Raw genomic sequence first — 23,930 nt, 5'->3', positions numbered from 1 at the left:
TGGCTTTCTCGTAACCGGGCTTCCCGAGACAAGAATGGTCATTCTACCAGAGGTGGTCAAGAGGGAGGACATCTTTCGGTACGTAACAGAAGGCGATGTTCACAACATGATGAGGAGCTGAAAAAAAAAAAAAAAGTACGGACAGGAACGCCATACCGCCCAGACCACTCTTTCATTCACTTGGAAACACATTCCAACATTTATGGGAAGCGCAGGTATTTGTCCACGTGAGAAGAGTTACTCCTCCTTGTTCTTGTAGACTATGTCGTCTCTCGACCTGTCAGAGACCTCACAAACGGTTAACAGCCCTTGCTCTCATTGGTCTCTTTTCAATAGGCTAATCAGTTGTTATTGTGGCGACACAGCATGGACGTGCCGAGAGGGCGGCAAAGGGGGCCGTGCTCCCCCCTTGGAGTTCCAAGGTCGCTTGTGAAAAAGTGCGCCCTTTAGTCATAGGTCGCCATGATTATTCTCAGATGTTATTCTATTATTATATGTTATGATTCTCTTATATGTCATAATAAGAACCTCTAAACACCAGCACAGTCCGCAATGTCCGCCTCCAGAGAAAGATGTGGTAAGGGCGCACGCTTGTCCCCCCCCCTCCCCACCCCTTTGGAAAAAACCCTGAGAACGCCCATGGGACACAGGCCAGCTTTTTGCTGCTGTTACGAGTGCACACGATAAGAAATGGCTGCTAAACGTCCCTAAGAGGAAATCATGATGTGAGTTTCTCAGCGGGTATAGGTGCAAATGTTGAAAATCCCTGCCCTGACAAAATAGCCAAAGTAGTCAATTTTCCCCTGTATACATAGTCAATCCACACATATCGCCCAAGTCACTGTACATCTAATCGAATGCACAATATGTAGAGCATTGTTCGTTACACGTATCGGATGCTAAACGCAGCGTAGCAATACGATGCAAGTTGTAACGGACTGCTTGTATTTTTCTCCAACAGAATAGAACCTCTTCGGGTTAGAAAGCCTTACAGGAGAAGACTCGAAGAAACTACGAGGTCCGTGTCTCCTGTAGAGAGCTACCTTCAGGAGAGGTCACTTGAATGTCATATGTCTTCGGAACGAACTACGAGAATGAGTTACCTGAAGGATATAAGTAGCGCGCTCTAGCGAGTCAAGCTAACGGCTCATGCGTTCGTGGGTTAACCAACACGAACAAGTCTGGTGAAATGTGATGAAATGATACATCGACTTAACATGTGTAGTAATGTACATAATGCAATTACACATTAACGGAATACTCCTACGACACCAATTTACACGTACATATTGTTTCGCCTTATGCTGTTAAGGTATATAAAGGAGACAGTATATATAGAGAGCTCTAGGGCTAGGGATCCAAGTGATTTCAGGCCCAAAAGAAATAGCGTCATCGCTTTAGCGCATGCCGAGTATCCAAAGCGCGCCGTTAGTTTCGGATGCGCACGCTATAGTTCGAAAACTTAAAAATAGCAACTTCTTTTACCGCGGCATAGAAAGCAGGGGTGCACCGGGCGTACAGCTTGGGACAAAAGTTTACAGAACACCGGGGTGTCACATTTCTCCAATGGAGCGACAACCTAGCTGCAAAAACGAGTGGACATACATACTGAGAGGTGGATCGAATAGCCCGCCACCCGTTTTCTATTCGATAGCTTCGTGACAGCTAGCAGGGAAGCGCTCCGATTAAGAAATACGCAGGTGCCGTGTTCCGTAAACTTTTGTCCCAAGCTGTACCGGATCAGCTAGCTAGACAGTGAACTTGGACGCAGTGAACGCAGTGGAGAGAGAGACTGATAGGCGGCAACCGCATGGAGCAACTTTTGCCAACTGAATCGGGCCAACGGAGCGCCAACTCAGCGTGAACGGAACGGTATCGAAGCTATGCAACCGCGTGGAGCAGAATGTCCACGTTGAGGTTGTCATGGTGAGGCGTCGGCCTAGCGTTTACCACCGCTTGTTGCACGCGATGTGGCAATGCCTATTGTAGTAAACTGCTGTACGCATTGTTTAGTAACATGAATGATATTTTAGCGGTTCTTCAAAAAGTACGGTGCTAATAACATCTAGAAACCAGGTGTTTACAAGAAATTTTGCGATACGAAGAGAATGTTGGCTTATGAGTGTTCCTAGCAATGCTCACTAAATAAATATCAAACTGCATTTTCGTTACCGTTATCTCCTCACACATTTCCGATTTGCCATGTGCAACAAATAATATTTCGATGTTTCATTTAGTCACCTTCGCCTTGCACACACCTTGCCACCTCCTGCCAAAGGATATATTTTAAGTTGATGTCCTTATAATGAACAAGTTTGACGTTCCAAAGGGGTGGCCTCCTTGAAACCTCCGATATTGATATATCCACGTCGAAGTCCGCGCGACGGGCCATCTGCGTGTCCTTCTAGGAGGCAGGGCGAAGAGGGCAAAGCCCGAAAGAAAAAAAAAAAAAAAACTGTCACAGGCATAGTCACAGGTGACTTTGTCACGTGCTTGTGGCATTTCCTGTGAAGCGTGTTTTCATTGGCGACACGGTTCCGTCGTGTGGTGTCACTTCCTCTCCCCAGACTAAATATCTATCCTTGGCAGAAACTATCTATCGGTCCGTCGTCTATTGTTCGCGTTGTAGGTCACCGTTCCGTTCAAGTTCTGCTGCCATTCAGTTGGCAAAAGTACTCCATGCGGTTGCCGCCTAAAGCTGCGGCACCTGAAACGAAACATCGTAGGATGCACCGAGATTTTCTCCCCCCCCCTTTTTTTTATGTTGCACAACACAAGGTGGTAGTGTTTTCCATTTTCGCCAATTAGAAACCTCAGAGTTCGTTCGATAACTTTCTAGCTTAATCGACTGACCCATTTTGATGAATTGAGGACCTCAAATCGTAAACTCATTCAGACTTGTGCTGCACAAGCAAAATCCCAAGCACAGACAGGCAGCTAAGCGGTGAGCACAGAATGTCTGGACCACAGAATGCGGGCAACCAGCGCTGTGTCCAGCTGTCCTGTGTGTGCGCTTGGAGACTGGGAGGTCCGCGGTTCGAATCCGCGGGCCGGCTGTGCCGTCTGGGGCTTTCCTGGGTTTCCCTCAGATGTGTAATAGGCGTATGCCGGCACAGTTCCCCTGAAGTCGGCCCATGGACGCAGCTATCCTCCCCTCGAGCGGATTCCGCTCGGTCTTCCACTTCACCCTTTCCTCTCCTCCTCTCCACCACCTTTCCCTTCCCGAGAAACATGCCGCCTAATCAGGCAGGCAGACCTCTCGGGTTCCTCCCAACGACACTCCTCCTCCTCTTCACCCTCTGTGTGGCGCATGCACCACATTGCCTTTTTCCTGCTCTAGTTGCGATCGTTCATTTGGTTATCGCGTGCTTGCTCTGCGGGCATTCAAACGTGAACGTTTGCGTGAAAGCTTGCGTCGCGTTAAATTTTCGCTCCATTCATAGGATCGCCAAAGCGCCGATGAATACTACTGATTGGTTGTGTCCTAAGTGTGGTTCTTGTTGGAACAATAACCACGTTGTACATTCATCTGAAGCATATCAATAAATTTATTTTGTGCTGTTGCGGCATCCTATATATATATCGATATCGAAATTATACCTTTGTACAAGAGGCTACAAGAGTCAATTATCGTTGACATGATCGTTTGATCGGTGACAACTTTCAGCGATTTCTAACTGAGGTGATACGTAAACTTTTTGGGGTGTTTGGTGAACGACACTGAGTATGTGTTTCTGACATCTTCGAACCTATGTAGTACCTCAGAATCGTGATTTATGGTCAACCACAATTATTATCAACAATCACAAGAATCGAATGAGTTAGTCGTAGCGGTCTCGTGCTCACAGGTAAAATGTAAGTGTAAAATGATCATGATAAGATTAATATCAACATACAATTCAGGAATAAATTCCTCGACTTCTACAAATTTATTTCGATGCTTTGAGATCCAATCATGACTTTGTTTCCTGTCGAAAGATGCTTGTTCTCCGTCATTGTGAGGAAAACAAGGTAAGAAGGATACAAGTGTAACAGTCGAAGTATACATGTTGCTGCACCTTCTCCAGATGAAGCTCTATATCACGATAAGATTGAATAAGACATGTATCATTGTCTTAGGCGCACTTATCCTAACAAAGACTGTGCAAGAACAGCTTCCTTCCTTGCTCTGTTATTATTGGAATTTTCAAAGATATCATGTTGCCAACTTTTCTTAGCTCATTTCCCCGTTCCAGCCACGTGTCCCTTTGGAACCGGTTTATAAATTTAACATTGATGGGCGCTGTTTTGTGAGGTCATTCGTCAGAGCATTCACATGTCTGGCTGGATTTCCTCGTCGTTTTCTGAGATACTCACTAGGGGGAGGGGGATGTCTTTAATACTAATAAAAAAGAGAACAGAAGGAAAAAGTTAGCAAGAGTTTGGAAAGGTGGCAGATAGCATTTCTACTGCTGCATCGATGTGTTCAACAGTCGTCTACATTAACAAAGGGCGCCCGCAGGCCCCGCGGGCCGTGCAGGACTCTTCTTTCAAGTCCATTAACCTCAAGTGACTATATCGACGTGTTGTGCGACAGTGGCGTATCTAGAGCTACCTGCGCCCATGGCAACATGGTTAACATGATGTCCTTGGGGATGCGTTTTCGTGTGGTCCGCACTAGGTTTCACACTACAACCTCTCTAATGGCGGGTGCTTTAGATAATTTATGAATGTGCCAGGTTGAGTGCCCGACCTGGCACATTCACACCCGACCACATAATGGCGCCCCTGTTCACCTGGCGCCCATGGCAGCTGTCCACACCTGCCACACCCTAGATACGCCACTGTGTGCGCAGTTCATGTGCGGTTTGTCAATTCTACCTTTTCCTGATGGAAATCACTTGAAAATTCGCAGTGTAAGCACATTGGTAAGATAGTAACGGCGAAATGGTTACATTTTATTATTTTTGCTATGATAATGCCGCTGCTGTTTTATTCATCCGCATTTCACTGTTGCAATTGAAAAGAAGGCGAATCCCGCTACGCTTGAAGTAACAGGAAATATTACTTTATAATTTCCCCAAACGGTGTAACATTCCACTTCAATGTAGCACAGTAGCAACAACAACAAGAAAAAAAAAAGAACGGAAAGAAACGAAACGCTAAATGGTTTACAACACCGTCGTTGCGTGCTTATCACATTGTACAATGATTAAAACATGACCTGAGAAAGCACAGAGCGTCGAGGGTGGTGTGCCCCAGTTCGGAACGAACGTTTGTGCAAATAGCGACTGCCGAGCTGAAGGTCCGTTCAGCTTCTGCGCTAGAAGAAGCGACGGTCAGCAAATATCTGTACGCACGTGTAGGCAGCAGTCCTCTGCCACCTTCAGTCATAAAAAGTGCCATTTTCTTACAAAGGAGTGAGTCTGCGCCTGATGGCCCACAGGTGTTTGATTTTCCAGTTATATTTGCTCTCACGAAATCCCGGGATTTTCCGGAAGTAATCCCGGGACGTCAAAAATTGACCGGGATTTCGAGATTCGGGATATCCCGATTGACAATCCTAGTCCTGGGGAGACTTCTAAGGGAACTGTGCCGACATTGCCGCCCTGTCTTTCGCTACCAGAACACATTTACCACTGCGTGTGTGAGGAAGAAGTAGTAGTAGTAGTGAACGCAGCGCAAGCTGGTCTTCGAAACAACACCGAATCTACTGAAATATCAAGGATCGCCTGCAGTGAACCATATGAGCAAGCCAGGAAGTGCTCCACCAGAGATTGTGGTATAGTATCATCAGTTGCTTCTAATGGTGGTTGATGCTTGTACCACGCCAGAATATTGGTGTAATGGTACATTTGAGTTACTTTGAATGATCACGCGTTGTTCCAAAGTTGCGTGGTCGAACGATGAACCAAAGTAGCTTTGGCATATTGTCCCACGCGAGAGATGCCGTGGGCTAAGAGTCCAGCGTACGTTAAGGAACGTTCAGATGGGCAAACTCAATTGACGGGCTGTCAGCCGTCTCATAGCTTATGGTAATAGGTGCGTCATGTCTGCTCATGGTCACAAAAACTGCGGAGACACGGTAGGGACACAGAGACACAAGTCCGGGCGCTTTGGACTGTAGTCCTCTTGTTGCCGTTGCCTATTTAATCTTGTCTATTGACGTCATTTGATAGATGTGGTTTATTATATCATGGACGCACAGTGCACGTCAGTGTTGGTAGGTAAAACATTAAGTAAAAACAGACACATTTATACGTGTCTGTCTTGGCGAAGTATGAACTCTGGAACACACGTATACGTCAAGAGGAGCGACAGCTACTGAGGTTTCCATCGGTACCTTAATCAGCTTTCAGAATTATTCTCGCTAATTAGTCAAACCTGGGCCGGTGGCTTCAAGTTGTATAGTATAGCCCTCCGGTCAGAAATTCGCAAAAACTGAATCCGCGGTGTCCTTTTGTAGTGCAGTATGAAAGGGGAAGACAAACAAAAAATCAGCCTAGTTGGGTTTCCCATGCAGACTCTGTGCCTGTGTCAGACGCTCTGTAACACGCTGTATCACACGCTCTGTCTTCTGGCCGCCTGCTCCTGAATTAATCGTTCACCTCCCCTCGCCACTTTCTGCTTCCGACAAACTTCGCAGGATGCGCGGAGATTTTGCATTTTTCGATCAGTCGCGCAGTGCACCATATGAGCTGGCTGCTGTTTCCATTTTTGCGGGTAGGAGGTCTCACGACTCTACGCTACAACTCTGTAATTGAAACCACCACCCAAATTTTATTATTGAAAGAAATGGTTTATGAAGGTACGCTAAAGCTGGTTCTGCCAGTCAAAACAATATTACGTCAAAATGGGCGATGCCGCCAATAGATATACGCAGCGCTCTTTCCGAAGGAAGAGTGAACTATGGATTTCGGAAAGCTTCTTCCCAGTCCTCGCTCACTGTTGTGAGCTTTATCGAAATTGAAAATCGACCTCTCGCAAGCACTTTTATTTTGAACTACCACCGAGTGCAACATAAAGCAGATAACAGACACTAACAGGACAAAGCACTTTTAGTGCAGCTGGAAAGGCTCCACGAATAGGAAAGTCGGGATGGAAAGGGGGAAATGTCACTTGAGGATGTGGGTCGCGTCAAGAACGACGTGAGACACCCTTGAAAGGAAGAAAGGAAGCACTGAGATTCCGCAGTGGTGGCCTCGGTAGCTCCGGTAGTGCTTTGGACAAGCGCAGTACAGTCCTCAAAGCTGTTCGTGCGTGAAGCCCTGCCAAAGCTACTGAGGGCGCTGCAGAGGAATTTCCTTGACGTTCGTGCAAACGAGCCCGGCTCTGCGGGAAGAAGTGAAAGCGAAGAATGGCTGACGCACCTTCTTTCGGTCTTGATGATCTCTTCAGCCGCTACAGCCAGCATGCATCAACATGCTGCGTTTAGTGGCTTATTCGCTCCAAGAGATGTGCCGCAAATGTTCCATTATGCGGAAGACGAGCACAAAAACAGCACTGCCTTGCAAAACATCAGCACTGCTTCAGCAAGTGCAGAATGCGGGCTGTATATGAAATTGCAACTTCGTGTTCGTCCATGCACATTGGCCAGACGGGTCGCTGCATTAACGATCGCCTCCGGGAACATCGAAGATATCTTCCTGGCATCGATATTGCACACTTAGCATGTTGATGTATTGGGCTGGCAATGCTTTTGTACATAACGTTGATATTGCCCACCCATCGATGTTGACAGATCACCAACACCAAAAAAAGGGTGTATCAGCTATTCCTCGCTGCCATCGCTTCCCGCAGGGCTGCCCTTCCGCGGCGCGACCCGCTTTCCCAAATGACTTTTCTCTTTTCAGTCCCATCTTTCGTATTTGTGAACATATTTGAGGTGTAGCAAAACTGGTTGTTAGTGGTAGAATATGTTTTCTCTTACACTCAGCGCTCGTTCAAATATGCGGCTTCAACTCGTCAACATTTGCACTCTAATCGACATGCTTGTTTGTACGCAGAGCTCAGTAGTAAACACAGAGAGCATCCAACAGCAGAGTACGCACCAGATGTCCTCGGATATCGATCTGATATCAGTCTTAGGGGAAACGACCAAATTTCAACGTCGATTACTGGCTCACTGTATGCTCGCGATGATGCTGTTCTCCATGAACGACCAGTGGCCCCTTGTGGTAGCCCCTGAACAGGACCACTGGTGCTCTCCTCCAGAACACATGAACATCTCAACAGAAGCTTGGAAGAACAGGAGCATCCCTATCGAGGAGGACGGAACGTACAGCAAGTGCGAAATGTACCAAGAATACAACTCAACTCGCCCTAATCGTTCAACTATTCGTTGCACAAAGTGGCAGTATAATGAAACACGCAACACTGGGACAGTCATACAAGAGGTAATAAGTTTGCGCCATCCATTGTAAGTAACTCTGAGCCAGAAGTTTGAGCCATTTGTAAGTTTAAGTAGCCCTACTTGCGAACAGTTTGCCAGACAAGATATCACAAAATTTTTCAAGAGGTTTCAAAATTGTGTAAGTACGCACGAGCATTGCGTGTAACTAGTAACACATCGAAGAGACACATTTACCACCTGAACAGAGACCAGATTTATGAATTATTTCGCGTTGGAGAGCTGCTCAGTTTCAGAAGTCCACCATGCCAATAGGCTCGAGTATGCCGTAATGTTCTGCTTGCAAACAGAAATGAATATGCCCCTGCTGCTGCCCAGAGCCATCAAGGCACTGTGAAAGTATAGTCTATTTTTAACGTCTCCGACTTGTTTCCGCTCGCGTCCCATAGAACAACGTAGCCTATATTGTGTTATCATGTCCCTATTCAGCGTCCCCCTGGAAGCTTCTGGAAGCGATATGGTTCGCCTACGGCACAGCTGGGGCACGTTCACGTGCCAAGCCAGCTCTTCTGGGAAATCAACTGCTTTTTCCTTTCCTGTTGCTTGATAATTGCTGACGCGGTGCATCAGATAAAGTTGACATTCGTCGTATATGAAACAACCCGGTTGCCTAATGTTTACCTGCATTTCATGGTGCAGTGGGACATCGTTTGTGATTTGGAATGGATGCATTCATCGGCTTTGGCGATTTACATGGGAAGTGCTCTATTCGGATTGGTTGCATCGGGAATCCTTTCAGACAGGTGAGATCGGACGTCAGCAAGGGTTGCATTCGGTAAAAAGTAAAGCATATAGGTCATCTCAACAGTTTGGTCCTCACGTTCACATTTACACGTTTTAAAGGGACTATCGCATCCGGGAACGTATGTATGATACCGATAGGGTAATGTTCCTCGCCGCTTCAGAGTCAACTTTGCCAAATTTCTCTTCCGAAAACAGCATACATATTAAGTAAACGAGTTTTAAAGGTCCGCATTCCATCTGCAGCCAACAGGATGATGACGTAAGCCATGCGCACGAATGGGAGCGCTGCGCAGGCGATTCGAGATCGTCTGCTTGGCGTTCGCATCGCACTATACTAAGTGAAAAGTCCTCGGTAAATACGCTGACTTTCGCTTACCAGTGTGAGTGCAGACGTAACCATGTTACGTGAAACACGTCGTTACGCTCCTGACTGTACGAACACGAACAGAAACAACATTCCGCGAGCCGGTAACAGAGAAGACGCCGTCCCCTAGAATTCCGCCTCGCCCGCCCGCCTGTCGGTCGGTTGCCAAGGCTACCAAGGTCCCTCTGGCCGCTCCGTGATTGGTATTCTCCATGTGAAAGGGCGCGCAGTGATTGGCCTCGTCCGCGTGACGTTTCCAGAGAGGGAATCCAGGAATGCGTCGTCTGCTTTTGCCAAGTTTTATATCAAACTACACAGGAACGACGCTGCCAATTCGTGTCGGGTTTTCGGCGTTATTATCAGTGATGAACGCGGAGTAAAAAAGCACTACAGTTTCGGAATCGACCGGGACAGATGCGATAGTCCCTTTAAAGCGGATGCAATGACACCTGCAGACGGGGCCACTAATTAAGGTGGAGGGGCTTTAATAATTGTCGAGCCGGACTTTAACATCACCTACATCAAATAAGGCTGACTGTGTCTTCACGGTTAAGCAGAGTCATCCCGACACGGGATACGTCCGCCAGGAGCCAACTTGTTCCTGAGGCTGGAAATGCGTGACTCCCTTTCTCGATGCATCGCCTCAAGGGGTCCACACATAAACGACAGGGAAAGGTTATTGTCCTACATGTTACATATCTTTTCTCCGTAGTCAGGAACACACATATTACAACACTTGAGGCTTGTGTCTTCTATTTCTGCAGTGTTCCAGCCTCAGAACATCAGTCTGCATCGTATTACAAGGACTTTATAAAATGCGCTGCATTTCTACGTCTTGCGGAAGCATATCTACAGTTCTTAATTAGTTCGTTATACTTATACTATTCCTAAAGGTACGAGGCAGTATGTTGTAGGTTGATGGCACAACTAACAATGTATCTTCTCTTGCACACTTAGCAACAACAAAAACTTATTTTATGATTATGATTGGGGAGTTTTATCGCCAGGGGCAATACTCTACTCCATTGCGGCGGTAAGGTAGTGAAATCAGTTCACTTTCACTTCACTTCATTTCACTTTCCAAACGTGTGTTGCGTAGGTTAAACGCTCCGCTGGAGAAACAGTACACCAACCACGTTTTGGACTCACATCAACTTACTTTTACTTAACTTTAACTGTGTATGGGGACTGCAGTTTGACAGTTCTGAGCAAAACTTACTGGGACAGTTTTTAATCATTATCTTCATTCGAACATGTATAGTAATGTAAATATGTTTTTAGCTATTTTGACATCGGGTCGATGTCATTCACGCCCCCGCCATGTGTGACGAGACGAAAGAAGAAGATGCGGGACTGTCTCGTGGTTGGGGGCAAGGAGAGGAGAATAAAGTTAGATGCCAACGGGCACAGACGTGTAATCGCTCCCTGGAATTGACCCGTGACGGTCTACAACGTCAAACTAGCTAAAAACATATTTACATTACTATACATGTTCGAATGAAGGTAATTATTAAACACTGTCCCACTAAGTTCTGCTCAGAACTCTCAAACTGCGGTCCCCACACAGTAGAAGCACAGAATTACGTCTGCGGTAGCTGAGCTAAAGGCTGAATGTAATACCCCTGTCACACGGGCATTTCGATTCTTCTCGAATCCGATCTGCATCGAACTTCCCGAGCACGCTCGAGTTTTGACGCTGCTACACGGCCACTTTCAATGCGCATTGAATGGTTGACGGTGTCGAGAATATAGGCAAATGAATAAACGGAACTCAGTAATTTCGCGTTTCCTATATAACAGCGATATTAGTGGTTTTATCGCATACCGATGTAAGCATCATTTGTAGCTTCGCGCGCATGTCCGTTTTAAGTTATGACAGTTCACCGGGGTCGGGGATGCAAATGGCGGCCGTCGAGCCGTCTTGAAATTCTCAATACTGTTATGGGAACTGGCTTGAGTCAAGCAGGATCAAAGTTCGATCCTGCTTGGAAGTGGCAGTGTAGCACCATCCGATCTGCATTGGGTTCAAGCAGGTTCGGTCGAGCAGGATCGAAAATGCCCGTGTGACAGGGGTATTAGGCTTCAGCTTATCCACATGCACCGTCTCTCGCCCGCCGTTGCTTACTTGGGCTTTTGCTTTCTGTTTTCTTAATAAACATATCCCCCCCCTCACATCAACTGCAACTGGGGCCTGTCCTTGCTTGTCTGGCAAAATAATAATTAAAAAATAATAAGAATGATGAAAGAAACAGAAAAATATATTTGTGAGTTTTCGCTGCGACAGACATTTTACCATGGTTAGGGTTCGGATCCCGGGATCCTGAATAGACCTTTTTAGAAAAGCAAGCGCCACCTGTGGCACGCAAGGGCTCATGGGAACTTAGAGCGCCTACAAGCATTATGAGACGGCCAGAGACGGAGGTAGAAGAAGAACAACAACATTCCCGGTGTGCGCAGCAGCGGCGTCAGCCGAGATACACCATAACCGTAGCAGACGACAGAGCAGTGTCCCTCAAAGTTCCCATGCTGCTTTGCTCCGCGCGCTTGGTGGCGCGAGCATCTTTTTCAAATCGTCTATTCCCGGAATCCGGCATAATTTCATGTCCTGAAACCCCGGGATTTCGGGATAATAAATTTCGGGCTTCTTGGTGGTGCAAGTGTAAAGGAATGAACAGCGTCTTACCTACTTTTGATTTCAAGCGTGCCTTCACCGAAAAATATCATTTGCAATCCGAAACCGAACCAACCTCGTCGTCCACGACACATGACAACGACGTTAGCTGTTGACTTATGCGAACCACGCAAGCCATGGCCGAGAAAAGCTATCAGGTAGCATTAAAACTCATACGAAATAAGAAGGGGGTCTTCCCATCTGTAAAGCCACACAAAATATTGCGGAATTTTTCTCTCGCTTTCTGTCTGCAGAATCTCTCTTTTTGTTCTTTTGATCCTCACAAATACGTATATTTGAAAGTGAAAAGAGAAAGCGAGACAGCCTTTCAGAAAACTAGACTCGGCTGCTCCAGACCAGAACACAACAGTTAATGTGGATGAATAAAACGCGCCATTCCGTGTGTGCACACAAGCGACATTCCCCAGAATAATCCAACGGAAGATGCGGAAAACGTCATTGCGTTGAGCTGCCGCGTTAGTATGTACAAGTGCTGAGCGTCATGTTTTCTCGTGCACTGCTAACCGCGAGAAATATCCTGGGATGTAGCCACAAGATATTCCGTACCAAACAACAAGAAGAAACGCGTTCCAACACGATGTCGATATTCCGGCATGCTGCGAACGCTCAGTATAGTACGCGGCGAAACCTTTGCCCCACTGATCTTTTTTTTCTTCTCGTTTTCTTCCACCGGAATGCTCCGTAGGTGTGACACCGAACGCGCACTGTACTTGTGCAGTTGGATGTAGTCCTGTACGACGTCTTGGGGATAGTTGCAAAAAGTTTCGATCGCCCGGGACGCCCCCCCCCCCCCCTATCGCTACGGCTCTGGACGCACCATCAAGCAACTGTCATGTATTTGCATACAAATTCAATACGTATCAGAAAAACTTGGGGGGAGTTTTTGCGCGCTACGAAAAGCACGAGTCGGAATCAAGCTCCCGAGAGGAGTCTGCAGAATGTAATGAGAGCGGCAAGTGTCCCACCATAGCGATCTAGAGCGGTTGGAGTCCACCAGTGGAAGACACCACAATTAACTTGTGCCACGCCACCGAGTTCTCAAAAGAGGGAACGTATCGACAAAGCTTCAGAACAAGGCTTGACTGGAGCAAGTCGCACGACCAGTCGCAATGTACCGTAAAAAAGCTTCATACACGCGTTGCGCTAGTGTGCGTGGTGACACGTGATACCCGCGGAACACATATTTTCGGCGTCGGGCAAACATTTTCTCGTTGTCTTACTGTGTCCAAGCTTATCTTCACTTCCGAAGCCCTCCGAGGAAGGCGCAGCGTCCCTATCTGTCTCTTGCGGGTCCCTCCTAGCGAATCTGCCGGGTTACAAGAGTTATTGCACTCGTTACGCTCAAATCACTATTTCATATTCATACTTTATTACGCAGTTTCTGAAATTTTATCGGATACGTAATAATTGTCGCCGAATATCCGAAAATTCAGAAACTAGAATCGCCATGAAGAAGACCGAGAGACACGGACATAGAAGACGTCTTCTATGTCCGTGTCTCTCGGTCTTCTTCATGGATCTATACCAGCTAGCCTGCACCCTTTCTCTTGTTTCACTAGAATACGCATTTGCCGAGTGCCGGATTTACAGTGGTGGGGGCCCCGGGGCACTGTGCTGGGGGGCTCCCTCGTGTATTCTATGTCTATCCAATGTGTTATTCGGGGTCGATATGCGTGGACGGAGGACAGATTTTTACCAAGTTCCCGTTTCAGGGATGCGTTTCAGGCATGCAAAACAGATTTCCCTTCGACAAGACCTTCACTGGTGGGGGCCCCTTTGTGGTGGGGGCCCCAGGGCAAGTGCCCCGTCTGCCCTCCCCTGAATCCGGCACTGCATTTGCCTTTCGTGAAACTGGTCACCTTTGTTTGCTTTCCAGCATAGGAAGAAAACCGGTAGTGTGCTTTTGTTCCGCTGCAAGCGTCATCTTTAGTGTCGGCGTCGTGAACAGCATGTCGCTTGCTCTGTATGTTTGCTTTCGTTGCGGCGTCACCATCACCCTGGGTGCAGTAGCTCTGCCCTCCTACATATTAGGTGAGTTACTGTTACGGTTACTGGCATTAAATTATTCTTGCGCTCTAAATTGGTCCTCGTAAAATTATTTCCAGTCATGGAGTTAATACCTCCGTCTAGCCGAGGTCTCTACGGCGCCCTTACCTTCGCAGGCTTCGAGGTCGGCGTCATCATGGCGAGAATTTCTAGGGACATGTATTACGACTGGAGGACGTTGCAGATGATATTCCTCCTTTTAATATGTTTCCTCCTCGGAAGCTTCGTGTAAGTATATTGAGGGTGTCCCGAGATAAATGACTGTCCTTCTTCCGCTCAGTAGAAGATACCGCGTGTGCGACAGACCCTGGAACTCTTGTGAGTAGCGTACCGGTACAGGGTGTTAAATATGCTGTCAAAACGTTTTAGGCTAATTTGTTGTAGTAAATTAAGACAAGTTAAGAACTCCTGCTCCCTCTACAGTGCTTCCACCATATTCATGAGGTATGGGTGCACCACAGTCGCTTTGAAATGAATTCTAGAAGGCATACTGGCTAAACATCAAACAACAAGATTTGCATGTAAAACTCAATTGTAAAAGAGAAAAGAAAAATATAGCAAGGCAGAAGGGCAGAAAATCCACCGAACCGGTAAGGGAATGTTAAGGAGAGTGCCTCAGGACGAGAGACGCATATATTTCGAACAGAGACTGTTGTTCACCTCGGCACTGTCCTCATCATCGGCATGGTATTTCAAGGGATAGGGCTGACGTGCTAACGGTTCATGAGTATATGTATTTGTCTGCGCTCCCGAGCGCTGTTTTTCTTTCATTGTGGTTCCATTACAGTCCCCTTTCTTTGGGAAAGCCTCATTTTCTTTTATTCTATGAACAGCATATCCTGCAAGCAAGAACAGTGAATTGATCAGACAGAGCAGCCCCGTTCGGGGGAAATTTTCTATTATAAATGGTAACAGAGCAAACGGTAGCGTTCCTGAAGATTAACATTAACAAAGGTTCATTGATTTTCTTGATGCATGTCTCATTACTCATTTTTACTCAAGTTCATCACCGAATTTTCAACTATCACGTTTCCTCATTCAAGTTTACTCGTTTTCCTCGAGTTACGCATTTCTGTTGACGGAAATTCCCTGTCACTCCCATTGTATTACTTCACGGGCGGTTTAACTATATTTCAAGGAGAAAGTAAATTACGCTTAGGATCGTTCGCAACCATACTCAATTAATTAAATCATCAATTAGTTCATCAGGAGCGAAGATGGTAAACATTTTCACTGAACGGTTGCCTTCACACAGCGCCACTCAATTTACAAAAAGTGCCCGGACGAAAGAGGAGGAACTCATACGGCCTCGAATCATCAGGACCAAGGGGGGCGCGACCTCGACAAAAGGAACGCTTTTCAACGTTACACCAGCTCGCTTGTGTCCTTTTCCTTTCGTCAAAAGGAATGCTGCGGCTGAGCGGGCGTCTCCTGAGTTACGGGGCATCTGGACGGCGCCTTCCCGCATCTGAGCGCCGCACTCTCACACCTCGGCTTAGGGTGTGACGTCACGCCGCCGGATCTTCTGCGACCGCGGAAGCGCCGCTGATCTTTAAAATTTGTTAATTTGTACATCTGAGCACTTTTCGTACGAAAAAAAAAAAAAAAAAATAGCCGGGTAAATTGTCGGCCGATGCCGAACATAGTGGTATCGGTTTCATTTCGCTTGGAGACTGGGAGGTCCGCGGTTCGAATCCGCGGGCCGGCTGTGCCGTCTGGGGTTTTTCCTGGGTTTCCCTCAGATGTGTAATAGGCGTATGCCGGCACAGTTCCCCTGAAGTCGGCCCATGGACGCAGCTATCCTCCCCCCGAGCGGATTCCACTCGGTCATCCACTTCACCCTTTCCTCTCCTCCTCTCCACCACCTTTCCCTTCCCGAGAAACATGCCGCCTAATCAGGCAGGCAGACCTCTCGGGTTCCTCCCAACGACACTCCTCCTCCCCCTCCTCCTCCCGGTTTCATAGATGGGTTTCCGTATGACACCATCCCTTTAAGGACGGGAAAATGTCAAAATGATCCTAAAGAAACAATGTTTCACCAGCAGATACATTCCTTCTAGGTTGGTCGAAGAGTCTCCCAGGTGGCTCATCTCGAAGTGGGAGCTGAAGAGGGCTGAAGAAGCTGTTTTAGCCATAGCCAAGGTGAATGGAAGGAGCGTCGAGGATGCTCGTGAGTCATGGCGTAGTTACAAGACCTTACTGAAACAAGTAAGTTGTAACCGATTACGACGACGCACATACTTCTGTATCAGGCAGAGCGAACAGCAGCGAGTATCATGCAGTTTCTAGAACAAGGTTGCACTTTCTTCAGTTCCTGCTCACCTCACTTCAAAGAGACTCAAATTTTCAGATTTTTTTTTGTTTGTTGCGGAAAATGGTTCTTCCTGTCGGAAACTCGTGCAGGCACACCGTTCCTTAGCCACGCGCGGTTGAAATTGCCTCCGTGTCTCTCCTTCACGTTCCTCCTTGCTATCGCGTTCCTGCTCTTTCTTCTTGTCTGCTTCACGAGTGGTCCTGAGTAGAGATTGACATAGAGTCACTAAATAAGCTACGCTTCAGAGTAACGACACTGAGCCGCCATGTTGTTTCGGATGACCTCCAGCCCCACCTCTATTTTGGCAGTAGAAATAGAAGAAGGTGAAGTTCAGCAGTGGAAGAAGACAACACTTCGAAGAGCGCTAAATGGATGGCGCTGGAGGTCATCCGAAACAACATGGCGGCACAGTATCGATACTCTGAAGCGTAGCTTATTTAGTGACTCTAGATTGACATGGGCTAGCTTGAGTCCTAGCTTGACGGCAGAACTCATACTACTAAAAACGCATTACTATTTCAGGGAGAAGGAATAATATGTGGCATGCTCGACGTATCTTATACAAGGATCCTCCTTCAACAGAAGCTCCTCCACGCGAACATCATCCTCAGCTATGCGTGGTAAGACCAGAATCATTGCCTCTTTTCTCATAAGCTGTTCACACACGTTCCCTTCAGAATTTGTCTTTAGTGTCTGCATACGGGGGGTACCTGATGTCATAATGGATTTTACACTCGCAAAAGCACAGAATCAAATGAAATGCGGAACTGGATTGTTCAATGAATATCGAATGTCGGAGAAGAAGAAAAACTACTAGAATGAACACAGTCCAAGCGGGCATGAAATGAAGTACTGCCCTGTTGATGCGTACGCTTGTCTTCGCTACTTTCTGACGTTGTGTTTTCTTCATCGGTGTTTGTCTTCAGGTTCGCCACCTCCTTCACGTTCTACGGAATGACGCTGCTGGCAACAGCGGAGAGAGACTTTCATTGGGCTGTCATTCTGTGTATCCTCATTCCTCGACAATGCATTACCTATTTATGCATTGATCAGTTTGGACGAAGACCCACCCTGTCTTGCTCGGTGCTCATGACATCAGGTGCCTGTGTGGCTGCAAGCTTCATGACGTCTGGTACGTTGGCGTTCGTCGTGCATTGCCATGGAACAGAGGCGTCGAATGGAGGGGAAAAGGGGCCTTTGCCCCTCGTTTCACGCGTGAAGATCGGGCTGTGGGCTTGACATTCAGGCTCGTAAGACGCATGTTTACAGGATATGCATACAGGGTGTTTCACGAAAATCCCCCGGCTGAATAATTCGTGAACAGGTGGCGCCATCGAAGAAATTTCTTTTCGGTAAAGATCCTTGGAACATCGGCCATGAACTGAGCAGTGAGCGGCTCATTTGCATACGCTCACTAATTAAATAAGCATCCTAACTTTTAACTTTTACTTCGCACGCTTACGGAACTTCTGTTTTACGGATCGGGACCTTCAGCGAAAAATATTGCAAGAAAAAACCCGCGTCGACATTTAGTGATTTTTTCGAGTAATTAGACTGTTTCGGTTTACATATTTCTTGCGCGGAGCAGCGCACCAATGCGCTCTTTGGATCAGCTGTCCGGCTGTCAATTTCGTGTTCATCCGTCTCGTTCACGCACGGGGGCGACGGAAGATTAGGAACAGCCGCAAGAGAGGCTTCGGTATTCCTTCTCAAGGCGACTGGTAAACAGCGCTGGCGGTTCTGTCGTTCTGTGTGTGAGATAGCGTGCTCTTATCATTGATGATGACGAATGCGCCGCGGGCGCATTCGTTTTTCGTATTTTCGTAATTTTCGTAATATCGTTTTTTCGTAATTTCCCTTTCGAAAACAGCTTATATATTAAACAAACGCGTTTTAAAGATTCGCACTCCCTCTGCAGCTAAGGCAGCCCCAGCGATCGTAACGCCACTCTGACGTCAGCCAGGCACACGAATGGCAGCGCAGCGCAGCGCAGGCGATTGTCCCCGAGGGCGTCTGTTTCCGCGTTCGCACCGCAATATACCATGTGAAAAGACCTCGTTAAATACGCCGACTTTCGCTCACCAGTGTGAGTTCCGACGCGACCCTGCTGCGTGCAACACGGTGTTACGCTCCTGGCTAACGAACACGCACGACGCTAACCAGGAAAAAAAATCCACAAGGCGATCACAGAGTCTCCGCGTCCAGCAGGCTCCGTGCCTCCCGCCCGCCGTTCGGTCGCCGAAGGTACCAAGGTCCCTCTGCAGCTCCCTGATTGGACTTGTCCAAATCGCCAAATGGAGCGCCAAAGGGCGCTCAGTGATTGGCCTCATCCGAGTGACGTTTTCTCCGATTTTCAGAGAGGGAATTCCGGAATACTATGAATATCCCTCGTCTGCTCTTGCCATGCGTTTCATCAAACTGCACAGGAACAACGCCACCTACTCGCGTGAGATCTTCCGCGTTATTAATTCAGTGAAGGCAGTATATTGTCGCAATCGACTGCGACGAATGCGACAGTCCCTATAAAGCAGCATAGCTCATCATCATCACCATCACCAGCATATCTCTGGCATTCCCTCGCCTCCCTTGAGCCCATTGTCATTTCATAAACCTCTTCTTCTCGCATGCACGTCGTCGAAGGTTCTGGCGTTTCTGACTAGATTGTTCTAGGAATTATTGTAACCGCAGCGCGTTCCTCAGATACTCACTATTCCGTTCTCTGCATGTGTGAAAGCAACGGTGTCGTCAAAGCACGAAGCATCATGCATCGCGGTGTATCGTCCACGGCATCGTTTGTATTTCTTACGTCCTTCTATGGCGCATTTTGTGTGCGTCCGTGCCGGTATTCTGCGGAAACGCAGGCCGAGTTGATTGATTCATTCAGTAAGTGAGTTATAAAAACACGGAGATGTGAGAACTGACAAAATCTGGTAAGGCTACTCTGGTACTCGTGAATAAAAAAGAAAATAGATCACATACATGCAGACTGACTACTTGATGTAATAACCGAACATGACTTCCCATATTGTTTACATGTTATTGTTATTGTTCGTTATTTCTGGTTTACAGGTGCGGAGACGCTACAATATTTGAAGATGGGGTTGAGAGTACTGGCTCTTTTTTCTATCGGGGTTTCCCTGACTGTAGTCCTCCTGTACATGGTGGAAATGAACCCGACATCTGTGAGAACCATCTCTGTCTGCATGTGCTGCGTCTTCTGCAGAGTGGGAGGAATATTGTCAATTCTTGCTGAGAAATTGGTACGTATGTTACAAATAATTAGCCTCGCATATGCTGTTACACAATAATCTCACTTCTGTGGAACTTCGAGATGCCGTGAGCTTGTGGCACATATGGATGTCTTATAGGCAAAGTTACAACACTGCTCTCATAACCTACACAAAAGCACGTAGCGCTGCAATGCAGCATTTGTCAGTGCCGTGTATTAAGCGGGAATCTGGTCATTGGGAGGAACTTAACACTGCCGCTCGGCTTGTAAATTAAACGTGCGAGCGCTTTTGCTCCTGCTGCTTCCACGTGAGGTGTACAGTGGGAGACGTTGGTTGGTCGGTGGTGGACGTATCTCCCTAAACGGGGGAACAAACATGTAATGAGCGACTCACACAGGTCTGCGAATGTGTCATTGCGTTTCAGTCGGAGTTTCCTTGTCTGCCAGGACGCCAAGTCGTTAATCATGAGTCGCGCCATGCATTGCAGCAACTCGCATGACTGAGTGGTTAGCCATGTCACGTCGAGACTGCACGGTACACGGTTGGAATCCCGGTGCCCGCTGTGAGCAGTCTGCGGTTTTTCTTGGGTTTTCCTGAGACGCTGTCAGACATTTGTCGGCACAGTTTCCTTCACACTCACGGTACATATTCCCCAAAGAGTTAGTTGTGACGACGACGGGCCTCGGTGGCTCAGTCGGTAGCGTGTTCGCCTTCTGATCATAGATCGCGGGTTCGATCCTGGCCGAGAACGCGCCAGCAACCTGGTGGCAGGGTACAAGTTGCGTAGACACGCCGTCTTCGGCGAGGGGCGTTAAATACGGGGTGCCGTGTGATCAGCTTTCATCGCACGTTAAAGAACCCTCGGCAAAAGATCCAGTCCGCAATCCACAGACCGACCGCTGTGGCGTCGCTCATGATCTCTGTTGTCTCGCGACTTAACCCCCCCCCCCCCCAAATTATTGATTGTTAGTCGTGACGTTGCCAACCTCTCTGAAGCCAGAAGTTGTTGCGCCCTACAAATGACCACGTCGCAACGGGCTTGCGTACGGCTCAACAAAATGAACTTGTAGTGACGTAAAACTCCAACGTTGACGTTTCACCGCAGGACATTGTGTCTGGAGAGGGAACTCAAACGGCCCTATATGCGGTGGCCTGCTTAGTCGCTGGCTTTCTCGTAACCGGGCTTCCCGAGACAAGAATGGTCATTCTACCAGAGGTGGTCAAGAGGGAGGATATCTTTCGGTACGTAACAGAAGGCGATGTTCACAACATGATGCGGAGCTTAAAAAAAAGTGCGGGTAGGAACGCCATACCGCCCAGACCACTCTTTCATACACTTTGAAACCCATTTCAACATTTATAGGAAGCGTAGGTATTTGTCCACACGAGAAGAGTTACTTCTCCTTGTTCTTGTAGACTATGTCGTTCCTCTCAGAGACCTCAGAAACGCTTAACAGTCCTTGGTCGCTGTGGTCTCTTTTTAATAGGCTAATCCAATGTCACTGTGCCGACGCAGCATGGGCGTACCCCGCTGGAGCTCCAAGGTCACTCGTGATAAAGTGCGCCCTTTAGTCATAGGTCGCTATTCTCAGATGTCATAATAAGAACCTCTAAACCCCAGCACCGTGCGCAACGTCCGCCTGCAGAAAAAGAGGTGGTAAGGGGGTGCACGCTTGCACCCCTGAAAGCACTTTGCCACCCCCTTGGAAAAAACCTTGGGAACGCCCATGCAACACAGGCCAGCTTTTTGCTGCTGTTACGAGTGAATACGATGAGAAATGGCTGCTAAACGTCCGTAAAAGGAAATCATGATGTGATTTCCCCAGCGGGTAGGTGCAAATCTTGAAAAGCCGTGCCCTGACAAAATAGCCAAAGTAGTCAATTTCTCCCTGTATACACAGTCAATTGACACGTATCGCCCCAGTCGAATGCGCCACATGTAGAGTATTGCTCGTTACACGTAGCTGATGCTAATCCAATGGTTTATCCAGAATCCCACGGTATCGGGACTGGGGAATCTCAAACGTGGAGGGGTGTTCGAAAAAATTGGGGGGGGGGGCATTATTATAGTCACGTCGTTACAGCTTAACATATGATTACTGACAAGTGTCTAAAGCTGAAATCGCAAGCGCACCCCGTGTAGGGGGTACACAGGTGAAAAAGTTAGGGGGGTGTTACTGAACATTTGAGGGGGTGTTAGGGGGTGTAAGGGGGGTCTGGATAAATCACTGTGCTAATCGCAGCGTAGCAGTACGATGCAAGTTGTAACGGACTGTTTGTATTTTTCTCGAACAGAATAGAACCTCTTCGGGTTGGAAAGCCTTACAGAAGAAGACTGGAAGAATCTACGAGGTCCGTGTCTCCTGTAGAGAGCTACCTTCAGGAGAGATCACTTGAATGTCCTATGTCTTCGGAACGAACTACGAGAATGAGTTACCTGAAGGATATAAGTAGCGCGCTATAGCGAGTCAAGCTAACGACTCATGCGCTCTTGGGTTAAGCAACACGAACAAGTCTGATGAAATGTGATGAAATGATGCATCGACTTAACATGTATAGTAATGTACATAATGCAATTACACATTAACGAAAGACTACTACGACACCAATTTACACGTACATATTGTTTGCCTTATGCTGTTAATGAATAAAGGAGACAGTATATACAGAGAGCTCTTGAGCTAGGGTTCCAAGTGATTTCAGGCCCCAAAGAAATAGCGTTATCGCATTAGCGCATGCCCAGTATCCAAAGCGCGCCGTTAGTTTCGGATGCGCAAGCTATAGCTCGAAAACTAAAAAATAGCGACTTTTTTTTTTTACCGTGGCATAGAAAGCCTGGGTGCACCAGGCGTTCCGGATCAGCTAGCTAGACAGTGAACTTTGAGGGAGTGAACCCAGTGGAGTGTGACTGTAAAGCTGCGGCACTTGAAACGAAATATCGTGGGAAGCACAAAGATATTCTTCCCTCTCCCCCCTTTTATGTTGCACAACACAAGGTGGTTGTGTTTTCCATTTTTGCGAATTGGAAACCTCGGAGTTCGTTCGATAACTTTCTTGCTGAATCGACTGATCCATTTTGATGAATTGAAGTCAAATCGTAGACCCATTTAGACTTGTGCTGCACAAGCCATATCCCAAGCTCGCATAGCCAGCTAAGCGGTGAGCACAGTTCGGGAAAACGTCTTGAAATCCTATAGGGCGACATGGTATCTGCTGATGTCTACAGAATGTGGGCCACCAGCGCTGTCCAGACATGCGCACGACATAGAAACAGAGCATGCATGCAGGGTATCGCCCCTGTCGCCGATGTATACCGGGTTCGTAACCAACAGTGACGAGGAGAAGGGGATGGGGTAAACCAAAATACTGACGCTTTTTTCGCTCTCTTCACCCACTGTGTGGCGTATGCACCACATTGTTTTTTTTTCTGCTCTAGTTAATTTTGGAATTTTCAAAGATATCATGTTGTCAACTTTTCTTAGTAGATTATTAGATCTCTTCTGTCATTGGTGCAGAATCGAAAAAGGCGCGAATAATAAAAGTGGTTGACACCTTTTAACAACCAATTGCCCAACGTGTTACCTTGGGACCCGACCTGCCTTATCGGTGTTTCCTCCTGAGAATCAGGAGGCCACACTTGTGATCTGCCCGCCATGGCTTGCTGCTTCAGTTCTTTGATGTCGGAAACGAAAAATTCTTCCGGCGTAAAACTGGATTTCGTAGAAAAATGCGCGAAAAAGCACGCTTGTGATTTCCTTTTTTGCTGTTGTCATTTTTCATGACGTACAGGTGTGCTAGAGGGCAATGTTTGTGTGACACCGTGATTTTACTTGGTATTTACAATTGCGGTATGTGGCCGTTAGATGTCGCCGATGGCACGCGGCAGGGCGGCAGACGACAAAACGACAAAACCCGCAAAGGATCATACAAAGGATCGAACAGACATATCTGTGTGGCGCGAGCCGTGAACGCGTTTATAAGAAACCGGTTCGTGATTTAAACCATGAGCTTGAGCTTATTTTTTATTTTTTGTGTGTGTTCCCCTGCTTGATATGCGAAATGATGTTATAGAAGTCGCATTTCAATAATATCCTTCTTTTGCTCGTGTGCCGTGGAGGTGGCAATGGTACCGCAAATGTTCGTTGATAGTT

General features: G+C 47.3%; 1 protein-coding gene across 1 annotated transcript; it reads left to right on the top strand.

The window, feature by feature from the left end:
• The first annotated feature begins 5,640 nt into the window (after positions 1–5,640).
• On the top strand, positions 5,641–22,382 carry LOC135399651 (solute carrier family 22 member 6-like). Its single transcript, XM_064631383.1, has 11 exons — positions 5,641–5,761; positions 7,986–8,375; positions 9,029–9,132; positions 14,066–14,220; positions 14,295–14,463; positions 16,296–16,443; positions 17,072–17,169; positions 17,476–17,681; positions 19,619–19,809; positions 20,885–21,021; positions 22,075–22,382. Exons 1-11 carry the CDS (start codon positions 5,726–5,728, stop codon positions 22,241–22,243), a joined length of 1,803 nt encoding a protein of 600 aa, XP_064487453.1. The 5' UTR covers positions 5,641–5,725; the 3' UTR covers positions 22,244–22,382.
• Positions 22,383–23,930: the final 1,548 nt, after the last annotated feature.

This window comes from Ornithodoros turicata, chromosome 7 (genome assembly GCF_037126465.1).
Source record: "Ornithodoros turicata isolate Travis chromosome 7, ASM3712646v1, whole genome shotgun sequence".
In the NCBI taxonomy this organism is placed as follows: domain Eukaryota; kingdom Metazoa; phylum Arthropoda; class Arachnida; order Ixodida; family Argasidae; genus Ornithodoros; species Ornithodoros turicata.
The sequence above is the reverse complement of the archived record's forward strand: the minus strand, read 5'-3'. Positions and strand labels throughout refer to the sequence as shown.